Here is a 20,320-nt window from a genome sequence, read left to right as displayed (position 1 = left end):
AGTTAACTGTTAACTTCTGTTTTATGTTTTGATTTTTTGGGCATGAGTTGTGCAGGATCTGAGCTCCCTGACCAGGGATCAAACCTGCAGCCCCTGCATTAGAAGGTGGACTCTTAACCACGGGGCCACCAGAGAAGCCTGTGATTTTATTTATTTATTTATTTTAACACCTAAAACAGTACATACTGGAATATAGCTGATTAACGACGTGGTGGTGGTTTAAGGTGAATAGCGAAGGGACTCAACCATACGTATACATGTATATCCTTTCTCCCCCAGCTCCCCTTCCATCCAGTCTGGCACATAACATTGAGCAGAAGTTCAGTGTGCTATACGATAGGTGGGAAGTCTGTGATTTTAAAAGAAATCATTGTGTGAGGTTTCTCACCACTGTGATTCCAGGAAAATCTTTTTTCCACTTGATTTTTTTCTGCCCCAAACTCTGCATGTTTTTGATCCTGTGTGTGTTCTCAGTGAGAATGATTCCGTGAAAGAAAGAGTCTGCAGGGGAGATAGTCGTTACGGCAAACCTAGAATGACCTGTCGCTCCTCCTGACAGTCCCTGGCACATTTCACCACCTGCCTGTAGCTCCCTCAGGTGTGTGCCCTTCTGAAGTGAGGTCTGTGCTCAAGATCCGACATGTCCTTCATGGTTGGCCTTAGAGGAGCAACCAGAGTGTGTCCCATGGGGGAGACCCCCGGGTCGGGAAACGTAGCCTCCCCAGATGTATCCCCTCCATGTCCCCATCAGCTCAGCGACTCACTGAACAAAATGACATCCATGGGTCTCTCCATTCTAAAGTCTTATGACTCCGCGCTTCCAGTGCAGGGGGCTCCAGTTTGATCCCTGGTCCAGGAATTAAGATCGCCACATGCCATATGACACAGACAAAAATTACAAATAAATACAATAAGAATAATAAAACAAGTTTTAAAAATCTTATCTAGATGTTTAGTCACCCAAAAAAGCCTGACTCCCTGAAACAGAATTCAGACCAGAAAGCCGTCAGAGGATACTTACCTGGGACCCATAGACGAGGACGCCAGCTAGGACTTTGAGTCTGTGTCACTCAGACGTGCTTCAGCCTTGCTCTTCCTGAGCCCACAGATGCCGGTGCATTCCCCCAGCTTCCTGCCTCAGCTCCCCACTCCCAGGCAGGGCAGGGCAGATGGCAGCCGCTGGGTCCTCGTCACAAGGACTGTGTCCCGAGTGCTGTGTCGCAGTGGCACACCCTCCCTGTGAGCAGCAGATGAGCACACAGCGGCGGCAGCAGCAGCCGGGGCCCCTGGCTTAGGGAAGCCTCACCTGGGGTCAGTTCATGACTCTTCATTCCTCAGCACTCAACTCCCAGCGCCCTGCTCTTGCTTAGGAATCTTGTGCAGACCATGCTGGATTCTCACACCTGCTCTCTTAGGCCTGTGCAGTGGGGTTTTTTTGTTTGCTATATTTGAATTGGAGTAGGAAATGGCAACCCACTCCATTATTATTCTTGCCTGGAAAATTCTGTGGACAGAGGAGCCTGGCAGGCTACAGTCTGTGTTGTCGCAAAGAGTCAGACATGACTGAGCACAAACAAAATATTTAAATTTGGAGCCAGTACTGTAAAGTTGGGAGACTTTTCAGAAATTTCTAGTATTGCTTAAAATGGGAAGAGCTGGCCACCCTGGTAGGCCTTGTGAGCTCTGGTACAGGCCCTGTAGCACATGAGTTTTTGTTTATCACACCTCCCAAAAGGTAGGCGTTCCATTCTACACGTGAGTAAACTGAGGTCAGGAAAGACTGACTCGCTCAAGGCCCCATGATGAGCAGAGACAGGGTTGGAAACCAGGCGGTGTGGCTCCTGTCCCAGACCCTAGGTTGCAGCGCTCCCAGTTCCTAAGCTTGAAACCCTGTCAGCTTTTCCCTGGTCCCCGGCCCTCAGTCCTCATGCAGAGCCCTTGGGTCCTCAGCCACTTCTTCCACCTTGTTCTCAGGGCACATCTCATTTGTTCCTGTGCAATTTTCATCTTGAGGTGACTGACAACAGGGGGCAGTCTTGCCCTTGAAAGAAGATTGATTACATTCCTCTCCCCAACCCAACTCCGAGAGAAGGGAATATGCCATGTCACGCAGGGCATGACATGCCTTTTACCCTCTTCCACGTGGGAGAGCAATGTCCTTCCAAATTACCTGGGCCTGTGAAGCCCCAGGTAATTACAGGCAAAACTGCCATGTCCAGGGCATCTGAGAGGGCAGGAAGTCACAGCTTTCATCTCATTCTTAAAAGGATCCAGAAAAAGGCTATTAGAAACTGACCTCTCAGGACTTCCCTTGTCTGGCCAAGCAGTTAAGACTCCACACATCCACTGCAGGGGGTGTGGGTTTGATGTCTGGTTGGGGAACTCAGATCCTGCATCCCACGTATCATGGCCAAAAAAAATTAGAAATTGACCTCTCACCAAGGGGAGCTAGAGAAGAGGTGTGGGGATTACCCCATCAGACTTGGGGCAGGGAGCTTGGGCGGGAGTGACAGCCTCTGCTGCTGACTTACCTGCCTCTTCCCCACATACGTTAGGCTCTAGTCCCCCACTCCTGGGCACCCTGACCTTGCAGGCCTGAATCTCTTCAGCAGCAGCCCTGCTGATGTCCAGGTCAGATTGTTCCCTGTGGGGCCATCCTGGGCACTGTGGGGTGTTGAGCAGCATCCCTGGCCCCCACTTATCAATGCCAGGAGCCCCCCCAATAACCAAAAATGTCCCCACAATCACCCTGTGTCCCCTGGGGGCAGGATCACCCCAGATGAGAACCCCGATCTGGATTACCTAGGTTTTGACAACCATACGGGCAAAGCCTGTGGAGGCTTTCCCATGAGCTGTCTTTTGGCACTCCTGGCTCCTAAAACCTCCATGTGGTAGATCCGTGGCCAAAACACCCCTGTTATTTATGTCTTTCCTTCTTATGGTATTGGTTTAGTTGCTAAGTCGTGTCTGCCTCTGTGACCCCATAAACGGTAGCCTGCCAGTCTCCTCTGTCCATGGGATTTCCCAGGCAAGAATACTGGAGTAGATTGGCATCTCCTTCTCCAGGGGATCTTACTGACTCAGGGATAAAACTTGAGTCTCCTGCATTGGCAGGTAGATTCTTTACCACTGAGCCACCAGGAAGGAATTCCTTCTTACATCCTTTCCACTGGGACCTTGCACTCTTCCCATTGGGAAAGGACATCTATTTCCCTGGCCCTGGAGCCAGGCTTCCTCATGCCCCTCCTTGGCCCATAGATTGCAGTGGAAGTGATACCACCATATGTGCATATGTAGAAGGTTTATGTCCCCCCTCAAATTTATATATTGAAACCTAACCCCTAAGTTGATGGTGTTAGGAAGTGGTGCCTTTTGAGGGGTGATAAGGTCATGAGGACAGTGCCTCATGAATGGGATTAGTGCCCTTTTAAAGGGACCCTAGAGAGCCCTCTCACCCCTTGTGAAGTGCCATGTGAAGACACTGCAAGAAGGTAGCCATCTCTGAACCAGGACTTGGGCTCTCAGCAGACACTGGATCTGCTAGTGCCTTGGTCTCAGACTCCCCAGTATCCAGAACTGAGCAATTTCTGTTTATAAGTTCCCACTCTGTGGTGTCATGTTGAAGCATCTGTTTGAGCTGCTAATCTGATCCTAAGCCTAGACCTCCAGAGCCTTTGCCTACATCCCATCCATTCTCGGGGGTACCCTGCTACAACATGGGGGACCCCAGACTAGCCCACTGGAAGAGGAGATGCCACAGGGAGGAGGGCCTTGGTGCAGGCCCTGCTCTCCAGGAGCAGCGCTGCCTGCCACTGACCTCAGTTGCAGCCCAGCCCAGCGCAGCCCACAGAGTGAAGAGCAAAGAAATGGGTAGCTGATTTGTTTGTTTGGTTTTGGCTGAGCCACATGGCATGTGAGATCTTAGTTCCCCAACCAGGGATTGAACCCGCACCCCATTCTTTGGAAGCTTGAAGTCTTTTAACCACTGGACCACCAGGGAGGTCCCAATGATGGCTATTTTAAGCCAGGGATCAGCAAACCTTGTCTGTAAAGGGTCAGAGGGTAAATATTTTCCACTCTGTGGGTGTCTTAGTTCAGCCTGCTGTGACCAAACACCACAGACTAGATGACTTGTAAGTAACAGTTTATTCCTCTGAGTTCCCATGGCTGGAGGTCTGCCATCAGGGTACAGACAGGGCTGGGCTCTGCTGAGAACCCTCTCCGGGTTGCAGACACTGACTTCTGTTTGTCCTTACATAGAGGAGTGCAGAGGGTGGAGGAAGCCCTCCTGTGACTTTTTAACTTTTTATTTTGTATTGGGGTGTAGCTGATTAACATTGTTGTAATAGTTTCAGTTGAACAGATAAGGGACTCAGCCATACATATACATGTATTCATTCTCCCCCAAACTCCCCTCCCATCCAGGCTGCCACATAATATTGAGCAGAGTTCCCTGTGCTATACATAGGTCCTTGTTGGTTATCCATTTTAAACATAGCAGTGTGTACGTGCCCATCCCAAATTCCCTAACTACCCTTTTTCCCCCTCCTTCCCCTCACCAACCATAAATTCCCATAAATTCATTCTCTCAGTCTGTGAGTCTTTTTCTGTTTTGTAAGTAAGTTCATTTGTATTATTTCTTTTGAGATTCCACATATAAGGGGTGTCATTCGATATTTCTCCTCTGTCTGATTCACTTCCGTCCTATGACTTTTATAAGGGCACTGATCCCATCTCAGGGGCCCCACCCTCATGACCTCATTTAATGCTAAATTAACTCCCAAAGGCCCCACCTTCTAACATAATATTCAGGGGAAGGGGGTTCAGCATAACAATTTTGCGGAGACACGGACATTCAGCCCACAGCAGCAGACTGTACTATACATGTCGCCACAACAGAGCTCTGCCGCCGTAGGGTGGAAGCAGCTGAAGATGAGATGTAAACAAGTGGATGAGGCTGTGGGCCATCAAAACTTATATATTGACACTGATGTAAATTCATATACTTTTCACGTGTCATGAAATCGTACTCTCTTAACCCTCTCCAACCACTCAAAAATGCAAAATCCATTCTCTGTTAATGGGCTGTGCAAAAACAGGCAGTGGGCAGGTGTGGCCACGTTGTCCAAGCCCTGCTTTAAATCCCTTCCGTTTCTCTCTTTAATGGTCTAGTTGGGGCTCTACCATGCCACTCCTGAGAAGAGTGTGAGATCATAGGACCTGCACATCCCCCACCACCCCCGCCCCACAGCTCCAGGGCATCGTGCTCTGCTTCCTCACAGAGCTTGCTCTGCTAAATAAATGCCAGGTCACCCATGATCCTCCCAGACCATGGATACCTTTGAGCCGTTGTGAGCAGTGACTCAGCATATGGTGGACCCAGTGTTTCCTTTGGGGTCATAGCTACTGCTCTTGTCATCGTCATCAAACATTTATTTACTTGACTGCTTGGCAAGGGTGTTTGCAAAGCTCTCGACTACCAGCCGCCAGCATGGCCGGACTTTGTGCAGGAGGCCTAAAGTCTCGTGCATCTTCTCCCCACTTCCACCAGGCTGGTTGAGGCCCATGTGTGTCATGCCCTCTAAGGACCCTCAGCTTCTCCCGTCCACAGCCCTCACTGCCCGTCTAGTCCGCTCGGGCCATCATAACAGCACCACAGACTGGGCAGCCTAAACAACGCATCTATTTCTCACAGTCTGGAAGCTGCATGTTCAAGACCAAGGTGCCAGCAGGGTTGGTTTCTCCCAAGGCCTCTCGGCCCACAGATGGCTGCCTTCTTCTCACGTGCTCGTGTGGTCTTCCCTCTGCGCAGGCATCCCCAGTGTGTCTTCTCATAAGAACCCCAGCCTCGCAGGATGAGGACCCCACCCTTACAGCTTCATTTAATTGTGTAATTACTGTATCTCCAAACAAGTCACATTGGGGTTAGGGCTTCATGTGAACTTAGAGGAGGGCACGATTCAGAGCATAGCACCCCATTAGTGCCCTGAAACAGGACAGATCTCGTCCTAAGAAACCTCAGTGACTCCCATATTCTGCCTGGCATCCCCGAGCCCACCGCCCAGCCTCCTGTCACCCACAGCTCCTCCATGCTATTCTCCTGCCAACCTCCGTGCTCATCTCCCATCCCCACATGTGTGCCAGGCCCTGCTCTCAGCCTGGGGGCTGCATCTGAACCCCTCTCTGGAACCCCAGAAATCTCCATAATCAGGCCTTTCGGGTCCAAGGCTGGAGGGGGAGGCTCCTGCCACCCGCCCGGCTGTCAGCACACCCATCCATCTCCCCTGCCCCTCCCCCAGCATCCCAGCTGTTCCCTCCGGAGATGCTTCCTCCTGTCATCTGAGCAGATGGGAGAGTGACCTCTGGTAAGGTCAAGGGTGTTTCACCATCCCAAATAAAACTCAGAGCTGGGACTCCGTGGTGGTCCAGTGGCTAAGACTCTTCGCTCCCAATGCAAGGGGCCCGGGTTCGATCCCTGGTTAGGGAACTAGATCCCACATGCTGCAACTGAAGATTCCAAGTGCTGCAACTAAGCCCCAGCACAGCCAAAAAACAAACCTCAAAGTTGATGTATACTCAGCCCTGTGCATCTCACAGCCAACTGGCCTCACAGCTGTGACCTTTGCCTGCCTTCATAATAAACCTGATGGGTGCACCCTGCAGGGCACAGGAACACCTGAGGTCTCCCAGCACTGAGTTACATCAAGGCCATCTGTGGGCAGACGCTCCTCTTGTCCTTGACTTTGGTTTAGCCTGTGCTAAGTCGTTTCAGTCATGTCCAACTCTTTTTTGAACCTACGGACTGTAGCCCACCAGTCTTCTCTGTCCCTGGGATTCTCCAGGCAACAATGCTGCAGTGGGTTGCCATTTCCTTCTCCAAGGGTTCTTCCCGATCCAGGGATCAAACCCATGTCTTTTATGTCTCCTGCATTGGCATGCGAGTTCTTTACCATTAGCACCACCTGGGAAGCAGTCTTCAAACCTCAGGGTGTGTAATCATCACTACTCGGTGTCGTACACAACCAAAACGTGTCTTGAGTTCTCAGTTTACGCCCGCAGACATGCTGTCTCAAGCCTGATCCCCAGTCAGACAGCAGCCTGCAGTGTCCCAGGGGTCCTTCCGGAGCAGGGTCTGGACCAGGCATAATTGGCACATGACACCACCCATCGTGGCCTGGGTCTTAAAGCTGGTACCTTGGGATTGGGCATGTCCTAGACCAGTAGCTCTCAATCAGTGTTTGGGAGTATCTCTGGTTGTCACAACTGTGGGCGCTCCCGGCACTGAGTGGGTGGAGGCCAAGGATGCTGTTCCAAAGCCTGAAGTGCCCAGGACAGTCCCCTATGGAGAGAGATGGGGGTCACAGTGTCAACAGGACCAGGAGCGATAAACCCTGCCCTAAATGGAGCAGGCCATTGAATCTCCTGGCATGAACAAGGTCAACAACTGCCCACCTCAGTGGTTCCCTGCATGGGGCCCCCACTGGGCTGAGACACAGCTTTTAACCTGAGCTGGGTCACTGCAGCAGCCGGTGAAGGGCACCCCAAAGTTGTCTCGGCTTCCTCATTGGGGCCCTCAGCTAAAGGATGACGAGACTCACCCTTCCACCCTGGAGACACTTGCCTCTGCCTCCTTAGCTGGCACCACTCGGTGTGCTGGGCTTCAGGGCTGGGAGGGGAGACCCCACTGGATGGAGGTGGGGGCCCTTGGCATGCTGGGAAGCTTGGGACTCCCCTGGCGGTCCAGGGATTGAGAATCCGCCTTCCCTTGCAGGGGACGTGGGCTCCATCCCTGGTCGGGGAACAAAGATCCCATCTGCCTCAGGGCAACTAAGCCCGCATGATGTAACTACTGAGCCTGTGCGCTGCAACAAGAGAAAGCCCTTGCGCTACCGCTAAGACCTAGTGCAGCTAAAAAAAAAAAAAAAATCTTTTAAAAAGAAGAAGGAAGTGTCAGTGTGCGGTGCTGATGGCCTCTTCCCCAGCAGAGGCAGCAGAGCTCAGCCCATAGAGCTCCAGTTCTGTCCTTGCAGCTTGGACAGCTCAGACCGCCTTGGTGAGCCTTCTGGGTGGTTTCAACAGCATAGCCTTTTATCATCCTCCCAAAGTCTATGCCTTCCGTTTTCCTTGCCGGTTTGGGCTGGGACCACCTCTGTCCCATGGACTGTCCCATGTGACTGAGTCAGGAGAAGGTGGCCCCAGCTCCCCAACAAATCCTGGTGGAGCTGAAGCAGGTGCCCTTGCCCCATTGCCCTCAACCGTGCCCTGGTTGGAGCTGGTGGTATGGGACCCAGGCAGCGCAACAACAAGCCCTGAGGGGAAGCTGGCACAATAAGACATGCATAGAACATGCACAGAACACAGGTGACGGTAGAAAATTACAAATAGCATGTGGTGGTTTAAAAACATAGCCATAGGGACTTACCTGGGGGGTCCAGTGGTTAAACACTCCACTGCAGGGGGTGCAGGGGGAGCAGGATCAATCCCTGGTCGGGTAACTAAGATCCGGCATGTCTCACGATGTGGCCAAAAATTAAAAAATATAATACGGATCTTTAAAAAGATAATAAAAATTTTTCCATAATTTCTCATATTCAACATATAAATAAGCTCACTCCTTCCTTCAGAAGTTGGGGCCTAATCTCTCCCCTTGAGGGTGGGGTGGATTCAGTGGTTCACTTCTTTTTTTTAATTTCTTGGCCATGCCACCTGGCATGTGGGGTCTAGTTCATTGTGCACATGCATGCTACATTGCTTCAGTCATGTCCAGCTCTTTGTGTGATCCCACTTACATGAAGAATCTATAAAACAGATGAATAAACATGACAAAACAGAAGCAGACTCATAGATACAGAGAACAACCTGGTGGTAGCCAGAAGGGAGGCAGAACTGTGGCCTTCCGGGCTCCTCTGTCCATGGGATTCTCCAGGCAAGAATGCTGGAGTGGGTTGCTATGCCCTCCTCCAGGGGATCTTCCCAAATCAGGGATGAAACCCATGTCTTGTGTCTCCTGCGTTGGCAGGCAGGTTCTTTACCATGAGCACCACCTGAGAAGCCCCTCTAGTTCTCTGACCAGGGATCAAACCCACGTCTCCTGCATTGGAAGCCCAGAGTCTTAACCTCTGGACCACCAGGGAAGTCCCTCAGTGGATCACTTCTAACACAGAATGTGGCGGAAGTCATGCCATGCAATGTCTAAAGCTGGGTCATAACAAGGATAGCTTCCACTGGTCCTTCCCTCTCTCTCTCATTCTGGGGGAAGCAGGTGGCCCTGTTGTAAGAACACCCAAGCAGCACTGGGAAATCAGCAACTTGCCCACCATGTAAAGGAGCCATCCTGGAAGCAGGTCCCATTACCCCAGTCGAGCCTTCAGACGATGCTGCCCCAGCCAGCTTCTTACTAGCAACTTCATGAAGACCCTGAGTCAGAGCCCACCCACGCAACCCCCAAATTCTGACCCACAGAAACTGTGAAGATGTATGATAACTATTGTTTGGAGCCACATCACTGGGGGTAGTTCTCTAAATTGAAGTACAGTCACTTATAATAATCTGTTAATTTCAGGTATGTAACATGGAAATTTTATATATTTTTATGTGTTACAGAATGGTCACCAGGATAAAGTCTAGTTATCATCTGCCACCATGCAAATGTATCAACTGTATTTATTTATAAATACATCTATATTAATAAATAATGTTAAATATAGTATTGAATATTTATTAATAAATAACATTAAATGTATCTTTATTGCAGTATTATTGAGTATATTCCCCATGCTGCATATTACATTCCTGTGGCTTATTTAAGGACTGGTAGTTTCTTCCTCTTCATCTCCCTTGCCTATTTCACTCATCTTCCTGTCCCGCCTCCCTTCTGGCTATCACCAGTATGTTCTCTGTATCTATGAGTCTGCTTCTGTTTTGTCATGTTTATTCATCTGTTTTATAGATTCTTCATGTAGGTGGGATCACATGTTGTTTGTCCTCCTCTAATTTCACTCAGCATAATACTCTGTTGTCACAAATAGCAAGATTTCATTCTTTTTTATGGCTGAATAATATTCTGTTGTGCACACACATGTCTGTGTGTGTACTTAAGTGTCTGTCGTTAGTGGATAAAGATACATACATCTTCTTTATCTATCTGCTTTATCTATTCATCTATCCATGGACACTTAGGTCAATTCCATATCTTGGTTATTGTAAATAATGCTGCAGTGAACATTGAGGTGTATAATCTTTTCACTTCAGAAGATTACCCAGGAATGAAATTGTTGGATCATATCTTAGTTCTATTTTTAGTTTTTTGAGGAGCCTTCAAACTGTTTTCCATAGTGGCTGCACCAATTGACATTTATTGGGGGTAATTTTTAACTCTTCAGTAGCTAACTTATACATAATATAGATACCATCCAATAGTAAAATAGGCAAATGAACTGTGATAGACTCAAACAAATGAATAGCCTTTACGGTTTGAGAGGCCCAGGGCAAAAGTACAAATGGAAGCTGACATGCCATGTCCCAACATTTCGACATTATAGCCCAAGCTGGCAAAAATTAGATATCATATGTCCTGTCCCACCTACCTCAACAAATATACCTTTCTAATGAGCAAGAAAAAAAAAAGTGACATTGGTTTATAGTTGTCAAATCATCATAGGTTACTACTGAGTGTGTCTGGTGATGGGCTGGTGATGTTTGGGTGTCTGAAATAAAAACATACTAATTCGTAAATGATTATATATTCTGTAAACCTTATGTTAGGTGCTTTCTTTTCAGTATGAATGATGTTTGTGTAATCAACATTTTCATATCATTTGAGTTTTGCTACAACAATGACCTGAAGCAGCCGGTGTGGGCTGACTCGTGTCACATGAAATTTATATTCGGCCGTTAGGTTTGGGACGTCAGGGCTTCAGTCCTAACTCAAGAATGTGACTGTAGAAGGTAGGGTTTTTGAAGAGATAATTACAGTAAAATGAGGTATTGTGTGTGTGTGTGTGTGTGTGTGTAGTCGTGTCCAACTCTGTGACCTTATGGACTGTAGCCCTGCAGGCTCCTCTGTCCGTGGGATTTCCCAGGCAAGAATACTGGAGCGGGTTGCCATTTCCTTCTCCAGGGGATCTTCCCTGGATCTTTTGATCCAGGGATCAAACACATGTCTCCTGCATGAGTAGGTGTGTTCTTTACCACTGAACCACCAGTTCAGTTCAGTTCAGTCACCCAGAACCACCAGGGAAGCTATAAATGAGCCATTAGGATGGCCCTGATCCAATATGCCTGGTATCCTTATAAGGGGAGGAGATTAGGGGACCTCCCTGCTGTTCCAATGGCTAAGACTCCATACTCCCAACGCAGGGGGCCCAGGTTTGATCCCTGGTCAGGGAACTAGATCCCACATGCTGAGACTAAAAGATAACCTGCATGCCACAGTGAAGGTCGAAGATCCCATGTGCTGCAACTAAGACCTAGCACAGCCAAATAAATAAGTCAAAAGAGAGCGATTAGGACACAGACACATACACATAAAGGGAGAGCATATCAGGACATGGGGAGAAGGAGACCAGCACCCTGGGAGCCAGGACACTGCCTATCCAGTCGCTTCCATCCACCATTCCCTGTGCTAATATTTGCTGAGTGCCTGCCACGTGCCAGGTGCCCCTGTAGTGCCGGGAAATGGCCTGAGACCCACTGCAGTTTCTGAGGCTTCCCGGAGGTAGAAGTGGTGGTGGAAGGATTGCATCAGGCAATGCTGGGCGGAAAAATGAAGCTGGTAATGGGGGGCAGGGTGGTGAATTCCAGGATACCGCTGCTCTCCTGCCAGGGCTCTGGGAGGGCTGGAGGAGGAGGCAAGTGAGTGGATGTGGGTGGGGATGGGGCCGAGGGCCTTGGGAGGCTCTGAGAAGGTGGGTGACCCGGTCAGGTCTGTGCTTGAAGAGGACCTCTTTGGCTGCCAGGAGGAATGAGGAGCTGCTGGCCACGAGCTGGGCGCGGTCCTGGCAGGGCAATGCAGTGGGCTCTGTTTGGCCCTCAGCGCCCCCAGCATGGCCGGGATAACACACCCCCAGTGTGGCCCCCACTTCCCCATGGGTCTCCCACTGGGCAGGGATGGCACTGTGGGTGCCACGTGTGAGTCTGATGTCGGCCCAGAACGTGTGTGAAGGCACTTGTGGGCCGGTGCTGCCAGCCATCATCCCTCTGCGCCCTGGGTCTGCCTGGCCCTGGGCTGGGCACACACCTTGCCTCATCCCCTACAGGGTTTGCGGGAACTTTCTTCTTTCAAAAACTGAAGCATAGTTGACCTGCAATATTGTGTTAGTTTCAGGTGTACAGCAAAGTGATTCAGTATTTTCAGATTCTCTATCATTATAGATTATAATATAATAAGATGTTGAACGTAGTCCCCCATGCTATCTACTTTAATACATAATAGTATATATCTGTTAACCCCATGCTCCCAGTTTATCCCTCACTCCCCTCCCCTTTGGTAAATGTAAAGTTTTCTGTGTCTATGTGTCTGGTTCTATTTTGTGAATAAATTCATTTATTATTTTTAGATTCCATGTATAAGTGATATCATATGCTATTTGTCTTTCTCTGTCTGACTCACTTCACTTAGTATGATAATCTCTAGGTCCATCCATGTTGTTGCAAATGGCAATATTTCATTCTTTTTTACGACTGAGTAATATTCCACTGTGTGTGTGTATATATACATATATATACACACCACATCTTTATGTATTAATCTGTGAATGGACACTTAGGTTGCTCCCATGTCTTGGCAACTGTATCAGTGCTGCTGAGAACACTGCGGTGCATGTATCTTTTTGAATTAGAGTGTTTTTTCTGGATATATATATATATATATATATATATATCCAGGAGTGGGGTTTCTGGATCATATGGTAGCTCTATTTTTAAAAGTTTATTGTTTTTATGTTTGTATTTTGGGGCTGAATTGCACAGATTGTGGGATTTTAGTTCCCGACTGAGGATTGAACCCAGGGCTTCCCTGGTGGCTCAGATGGTAAAGAATCTGCCTGCAATGTGGGAGACCTGGGTTCAATCCCTGGGTCAGGAAGATCCCCTGGAGAAGGGAATGGCAACACACTCTGGTATTCTTACCTGGAGAATTCCACGGACAGAGGAGCCTGCTGGGCTATGGCCCAATGAGTTGCAAAGAGTTGGACACGATTGAGTGACTAACACACACACACACACACAAGGATTGAACCCAGGCCTTTGGCAGTGAGAGTGTGGAGTTCTAGCCACTGAGCTGCCAGGAGATTCCTTCTGTTTTTATTTTTTAGGGAATGTCCATGCTGTTTTCCATAGTGACTGCACCAGTGTACATTCCCACCAACCATGCAGGAGGGTCACGGGAACTCTCTTATATGATTCTTATTGGAATTGGGCTAAAATCTTTGCTGATACCCTTCCCTGATACGTGGGCTTTTAAATTCAAGCACTCTTTACGGGTTGGCTGATATTTAGCAGAGTAAGGGGTGTGGGGATCAGACCGATCTGGGTCCGAATAGAGTACCTCACTCATCACCTGTCCTCAGAGTTCCTCATCTAGACAGTGGCGACAGACCAACAGGTGGACTGACAGCCAGCCAGCCAGTGCCTTCTCTAAGGGCCAGAAGGTGGGATGAGGTGAGGTAGATAAGAGGCCTAGGTTCTGGGCTTCCAACGGGCTTCCCTGGTGGCTCAGATGGTAAAGAATCTGCCTGCAATGCAGGAGACGTGGGTTCGATCCTTGGGTCGGGAAAATCCCCTGGAGAAGGGAATGGCTATCCACTCCGGTATTCTTGCCCGGGAAATCCCATGGACAGAGGAGCCTGACGGGTTACAGTCCATGGGGTCACAAGGAGTCAGACACAACTAAACGGACACACACACACAAACACACACACACACACGGCTTCCTGCAGAGCAAACCGTGAACGAGAGCTGGTTCTCATAGGTAAAGAATTCTTAGTTTAGTGTTCATGGACCGTCCATGATTTTCCTGGAAACGGGGACCAGGCTGGCTCCAACTTAGCAGGCTTGCTGTGAGATTGTGTGAACTCCGGAAGAGCGCTTCCAGTGGTGCCCGCGCTCCCAGGAAGGTCTCGGACCCGGAGCACCCGGAGAACCGGTGCCTAGTGTCAACGGCATTTTTTTGCTCAGTGCAGGCCCTTACGGACTGGGCCGGGATCTAACGCTGTGTTCATCTGTGGTTCCAGCGTCCCGCCTCCGTCGGCTTTCCCCCTCCCCACTGCTGGAGCCAGCTTGTCCACACAGCCTGCTCCTGGACTGGGCCCGGCCCTGATCCCATTTCCTGAGACCGCCCCGCCCCCCGGGCCAGGATACAGTGGGTACCAGCCCCATTCCGGTCAGGACCTCGGTTATAGCACCCAGCCCCAGGAGCCTATGCCAGCTGCCACCACAGCACCCTCCTACCAGGTATCAGCCACTTGTCTCTGCCCAGCACGGCCCTTCCTTGAGAACACAGTCGGGGACAGGTCCCCACTCCTAATGCTCCCGTCCCTGCCCATAGAGGGCATGGAGAATGGGCTCCTCCTGGCTGGGCCCTTCCGGTGCTGACCCTGAGCCCCAGGCCTGCAGATCCAGCAGTTGTGTTCCCACGCTCCATGTGGCCCACCCCCCACCCCCCAGCCTCTGTCACCCACAGCTGGTTCCTGACTCGCTCAGCCAAGCTTGTACCCATCTGGCTCCATCTCCTTCCTCCTTATCTCCCCTTTGCTTCCCCCAGAGCCCTGGGACTTCTCCAAACCCACCATCCTGAGCTCCTGCCCTGTTCCTGGGACTTCTCCAAACCCACCATCCCGAGCTCCTGCCCTGTTCCTAGGGCCTCCTACGGCCTCTGGGCTTCTGTCCTCGCCTCCACATCATCCCTGGTCCACCCCGCAGGTGGAATCCCCCTGTGAACCAAAATCCAGCCCTGCTCCCCGCCACCCCAGATCCTTCCCACAGCCCCTGCCCACTTGCCCGCCCAGGCCCTCTCCTGGCCCTCTTGGGCCTCTGCTCTGACCACCTTCTGGGTCTCCTGCAAGCCTACACACTGACCCCCACCAAGGCCTCTGGACTCTACTGATCTGACCGGGAGCTCTGTCCTGGAGTCTCTGCATACCAGCCTCCTTGTCACCGCCCTTCTGAGGAGCCGTCCCCAGCAGCCCATGTCCTGTGGGACTTTTGCTCTCAGATATGAAGTTCTGAGGGAGCAGGCCACGGCCCTCTCCCTGGTCCCTCATCCCCAGGTCCCAAAACAGAGCTTTGGTACAGGGCCGGAGTTCAGGAATGCTATGGATGCGGGCCTGGGGCGGGGACTGAGGGAGGGTGCCTCACCCCGCCCTGAGCACCATTCTCCCTGCCCTGTGTTCCCTGTGGAAACCCGCTCAGGACAGTTACAGCTACGGACTGTCGACAGCCACCAGTGGCTACGAGAGCAAACAGTACCCTCCGCCTGCTGCCGGCCATCAGCTCCCAGCCACGGCCACTCTCTGCCCACCAGGTGGGTCAGGGTGGGGGCCAGTGTCCTTGCTTATACAGGAGGGACCCTGGGAAAGTCCCATTTCAAACTCCAGATTCATAGTGCGGGAGTCAGGTGGGTTGTCTTGATACACCCCCAGGTCTTCACAGGTCAGTGGGCCAGAGGGTGTGAAGGGAGGGTGGGGAGGGGCAGCAGAGAGACTGAAGTGGAGCTGGGAGTGGTTTCCCAGGCTTTCCCAGGATGGAAGAAGGTGGGTTTCATGGAGGACTTAGAGATGGAAGAACCGGGGGCTCTGGCCTCCAGCACCTCTCAGACACCCGGGCTTCACGGCCAGCTAGCCACACCATTGCCCATGTGGCTCTTGCTGTCCACTCATGGGACCTAGGGCTGCTAAGGGCTGACTCTGCAGAGGCTATGCTTGCTCTCCAGGGACCCAAGGAGCCTACGGGGGCAGTGGGTACAGCCAGGCACAGCCCCTGCCACAGATGCCCACCGCCGAAGCAGGGCCACCAGCCAGCGTCGCCTGCTCCAGCTACACCTATGCCCCAGCGAGCAGCGCCCAGCCCATGGCTTCCTCCATCCCCACCCTGCCAGCCTCATCATCCTTCAGTGCAGCCTCCGCCCCGTACACAGGTGAGCCGGCAATGGGCACAGGCCACTCCACTGCTTGCTGCTGAAATACATGTGGTCCTTCTCTAAAAACCAACCATCTCACCCTCTCGCTCTTCTCTTCCTTCTTAGGACCAAGCTACCCGAGTTATGACGCATCCTCCTACTCCGTGGCGGGTCCTTACTACCCACCGCTACTCACCCCACAGATGCAGCCGCCGCCGCCGCCACCTCCACCCCCAAAGCCTGTGGACTCATCCCAGTGGGGTGGCCCAGGAGGCAGTCCCAGTGCCAGCTGCACCAACAGCGTTGCCAAGAAGCTTCCAGTTCCCAGCAAGCTGCCCAGACCCCGGACCGGCCCCCAGCCGCTCCCGCTTCACTACTGTGACATCTGCAAGATCAGCTGTGCCGGCCCCCAGGTCAGGCCCCCACTCTGGCCCCTGTTGGGAGGCCCAGGGGAGCCCCCTGCCCCCATAGTAGGGGAGCCCTTCCTTGTCCTTGCAGCCGGCCAGAGGGCAGGGTTGTTACCTGCCCAGAAGAGGCTTGTTAGTAATTTGCATCATCAAGTGGGCATCAGCATGGCCTTAAAACTGCCTGATGAATGACTTGTGGAAGACATGAGAGCCAGCCCAGCTCTGGGTGTGGGCCACAGCAGCATAGTCTTGCACTCTGAGGCTGTCTGCAGCAGGGAGGCACTCATGCCCCCTCCTGGACATGAGGCCCAGTGGATGTGGCTGGTCACAGTGGAACTTTGCTGCAGGGCCGGACAGGCAGGGTTGTGTAGGAAGGGCCATGGAGACAGGCCTGCGGCCAGGTAGGAGCAGCACGTGTGTGTGCATGTGAGTGGGCCTGTACTGCTCTGTAAGCAAAGGACCTCCCAAGCCACGATCGCAGGTAACCCAGCTTGCTCCCTGCAGAGGTCATCAGAAACTAGGGCTCATCAACCTGCCCCTGGAGGCCTGTAGAGACTCCCCATTGTGGACTGCAGAGACTTGGGAGGCACCCACGCCTGTCTCTTCCAGCCTGAATTCCTGGCTGAGGGTCAAGGGCCAGGTCCCCCACACTCAGGGCCTCGACGCCAAGACCCCCAGCTGTCCATGGTCCTTCCCTCCTCAGAGTGCAGGGCACCCCCACTCCTTGTGCTTCTTTCCACTGCATGACACTCTCCTTTAGTGAGACATTGGCTTTCCCTGTTCCCTTCTTTATTTCTCTGCGTGACTTTAAATTTGCATCGTAAGGATTCTTAGGTATTGTCACCAAACACAAGGTCTGCTCTGTGATTCTAGACCCTTCACAGCATCACACTGAGCAAGTGTGGGACGCTCCCCACAGATACGGGATGGGACGTGGTGTGGGCATGTGAGCATCACCTGAGCAGTGTCAAGGTCTCTCTGAGCCTTGTCTCCCATGGGACTGGGTTTGCCCGAGCGCATCACCACTCGGCATAGCATCTGGCACGTAGAAATGTCAGCTCCTGTTATTCCCAGCTTTTTGCTAATGTTAACAGCACTTTTTCATTGGCATTTTTATTGAGATAGCGGTGGGTTCACATGTGGTTGTAAGAAAAACTGCAGGGAGGCCCACCAGCCTTTCTCCAGAGCCTCCAGTGCTGACATTTGTTGGCCTTGAACCCGTCTGCTTAGTCAGATGCCCCTGGTACTAGTCTCAGTTGCACCCGTGTGTGCCTTTGCATGTGAGTGTGTGTGTGCATGTGGTTTGCTCTGTGCAAGCTCATCACTTGGGCAGGCTCACGCATCTGCCACCGTCACCACCACCACCACCAAGTCGGGCATCGGGATGGCATAAGCTGTGAACACATGCTCTTTCTATGAGGTGTGTTCTGAAGTGGTTTACCATTGGCACCTTGGTGTATCTCTTTCTAGGCTGCTCTCTGTCCATAGGCTCTTATGTCATGTATGTGTTTGTATGTGCACATACACGCATCTGTGTATATGTGCATGTGTTATATGTATGTGTGTGTGCATGTGTATGCCTGTGTGCACGTGTATATGTGTGCATGTATGTGTGTGTGAATGCGTGTCCTGTGGCTTAGGTAAAGACAGATGCCTACGTTCCGAGAGCACTGCCCCACTCCTGTCCTTGCCTCCTTATCCACCCCCAGAACCAGCCAAGATCACCAGTGCCTTCGGTATTTCCCAAAGGCCTTTCTGCTCTGAGGGCTATTGGCTCTTGGTGTGGATAGAGGACATCGGGTCAGCAGGCCCCCTTCCAGGAGACGAGTCAAGGCTGCCCTGTGAACACTCGGTCACGTGTCTGGTGTCTCAGGTGCCCTGGGGCAGGGGCCGTGGGTCTGTGATTCACAAAGTCCCCTCCTGTGTGGACTCACAGTTTGGAAGCAGCGCCCTAATAAGAAGTGTGTCCCATGTCTTTCTGGTAACACACATCCTTGCTTGGCTTCCAAGGTCAGATTCTGAAAAGCTGGAATATTTTTTCAAGCAGCCTTTGAAACTAAATGTGTCGTCCTTTGAGGATGCTTGCTTCAGAAACTCAGTGATTTTTAGAAGAAGGAAACTTTATGTTTTTCAGTCTGAGCTTCTAGGTCTGTTGCCTGGACTTCATTATTTTTTTAAGATTTTATTTATTTTGTCTATGCTGGGGCTTCGTTGCTACGCAGGCTTTCCTCCAGTTGTGGCAAGTGGGGGCTACCCTCTAGTTGCGGTGTGAGGGCTACTCATTGCAGTGGCTTCTCTTGATGCAGACCACAGGCTCTGGGACACGTGGACTTCAGTAGTTGTGGCGCACGGGCTTAGTTGCTCTGCCCCATGTGGGGTCTTCCCGGATCAGCGATTGAACCTGCGACCCCTGCATTGGCAGGCACATTCTTAACCACTGGACCACCAGGGAAGTCCTGACTGGGCTTTAAAAGGTGGTACACAAACCTCTGGGAGGCCCATGAACAGAGGGGTGGGGACATCAGACCCCTGGGAACTGTGGGGAGATGATGCTGGGTGGGCACACCCCCATCAGGCCACCCTCGCTCTCTGCCAGCAGACGTACCGCGAGCACCTGGAAGGGCAGAAGCACAAGAAGAAAGAGGCAGCCCAGAAGATGGGCGTCCAGCCCAACGGCAGCCCACGGGGGGTGCAGGCGCAGCTGCGCTGTGACCTCTGTGCCGTGTCCTGCACCGGGGCAGAGGCCTACGCTGCCCACATCCGGGGGGCCAAGCACCAGAAGGTAGGACCCTGCATGGAGCCAGGCCCACTCGGGACCCAGAGGGGCGTCTGCTGACATGGGGGGCGCGGAGACAGCAATCCACGAAAGGCAGCTCTCCCCTCAAGCCCACGTGTCCTCCTTCCTCAGAAAGCAGCCCCTCCTCCCAGTTACAAGAGTCACACCTGCCCCTGGACAGAGGCATTGAGCTGGACCCCATGCCCGGCCCAAGAGGAGACTGCTCTGGGCTCTCGGGGTGTCTTATGTGTTTATGCGGACCAGAGTCTGTATGTTGATAAGATCCAATGGTATAGTCCATTTGGGGGTCCTTATTTATTTAAAAATCAAATTAAAGTAGTAAGTTTTCATATTTGAACATCCGAGACTTAACTGACGCTATTTAGTATCAGCATTTGTCGTATTTATTACTATTTTAGTAGCAGCGTTTTCTTATGGCCTTAGAAATGCTTGTAGTATGTCATCTTATGGGGAAGTGAACAGGGTCCCCCACCTGAGAGGAGGTAGGGTCCCCCTCCCTGGGCCCTCTTTTTTTGGCCCAGAGGTGGTTTTTGGAAATCAGCAAATCCCCCCAGACAGTGTCATGAACCTGGTAGGTGATGCTCGCCTTCCGGGTGTGTGTTGAGGGCAGGAGGGGGCGATTCCTGGCAGGAGGCCTGCTTGGTGCTTCCCTATGTGGTTTAGAGTGAGAGGGTTGGGAAGGCCCCTGCCCTGTCCACAGAATCCCCTCCAGTCGCCCCAGCCCACCTGCCGGGCTCCCTCCTGCCCCAGGGCCTTTCCTCTAACCACCACCCGCCCCCCCACACCGCGGCCTTGCCAGCCCTTCCCCAGCCCCCTCTGCAGGTCGGGCCACCCCGAGCGCCCGTCCTGTCCTCTGCCCCAGCTCACCATGGGCCTTGTCCCCCAGCCCAGCTGGGACAGGCTCTCAAATGCCTGAGTGAAACCACAAACCCCACAGAGGAAGGAGCAGGGGAGTGTGGAGAAGGGGCCCTGGTCTGATGGTCACAGGTGTGCAAGGGGAGA

General features: G+C 51.9%; 1 protein-coding gene across 4 annotated transcripts in view; it reads left to right on the top strand.

The window, feature by feature from the left end:
* ZFR2 (zinc finger RNA binding protein 2) overlaps positions 1-20,320 on the top strand; it is a 45,598-nt gene that overhangs the window by 8,074 nt on the left and 17,204 nt on the right. For all 4 annotated transcript variants that reach the window (XM_044947940.2, XM_025293203.3, XM_044947939.2 and 1 more), the window contains exons 2-6: positions 14,232-14,451; positions 15,409-15,520; positions 15,929-16,132; positions 16,241-16,527; positions 19,121-19,303. In XM_044947940.2, the coding sequence (XP_044803875.2) occupies positions 14,232-14,451; positions 15,409-15,520; positions 15,929-16,132; positions 16,241-16,527; positions 19,121-19,303 (1,006 nt within the window). The remainder of the gene's footprint in view (positions 1-14,231; positions 14,452-15,408; positions 15,521-15,928; positions 16,133-16,240; positions 16,528-19,120; positions 19,304-20,320) is intronic.

This window comes from Bubalus bubalis, chromosome 9 (genome assembly GCF_019923935.1).
Source record: "Bubalus bubalis isolate 160015118507 breed Murrah chromosome 9, NDDB_SH_1, whole genome shotgun sequence".
Classification (NCBI taxonomy): Eukaryota; Metazoa; Chordata; class Mammalia; order Artiodactyla; family Bovidae; genus Bubalus; species Bubalus bubalis.
The sequence above is the reverse complement of the archived record's forward strand: the minus strand, read 5'-3'. Positions and strand labels throughout refer to the sequence as shown.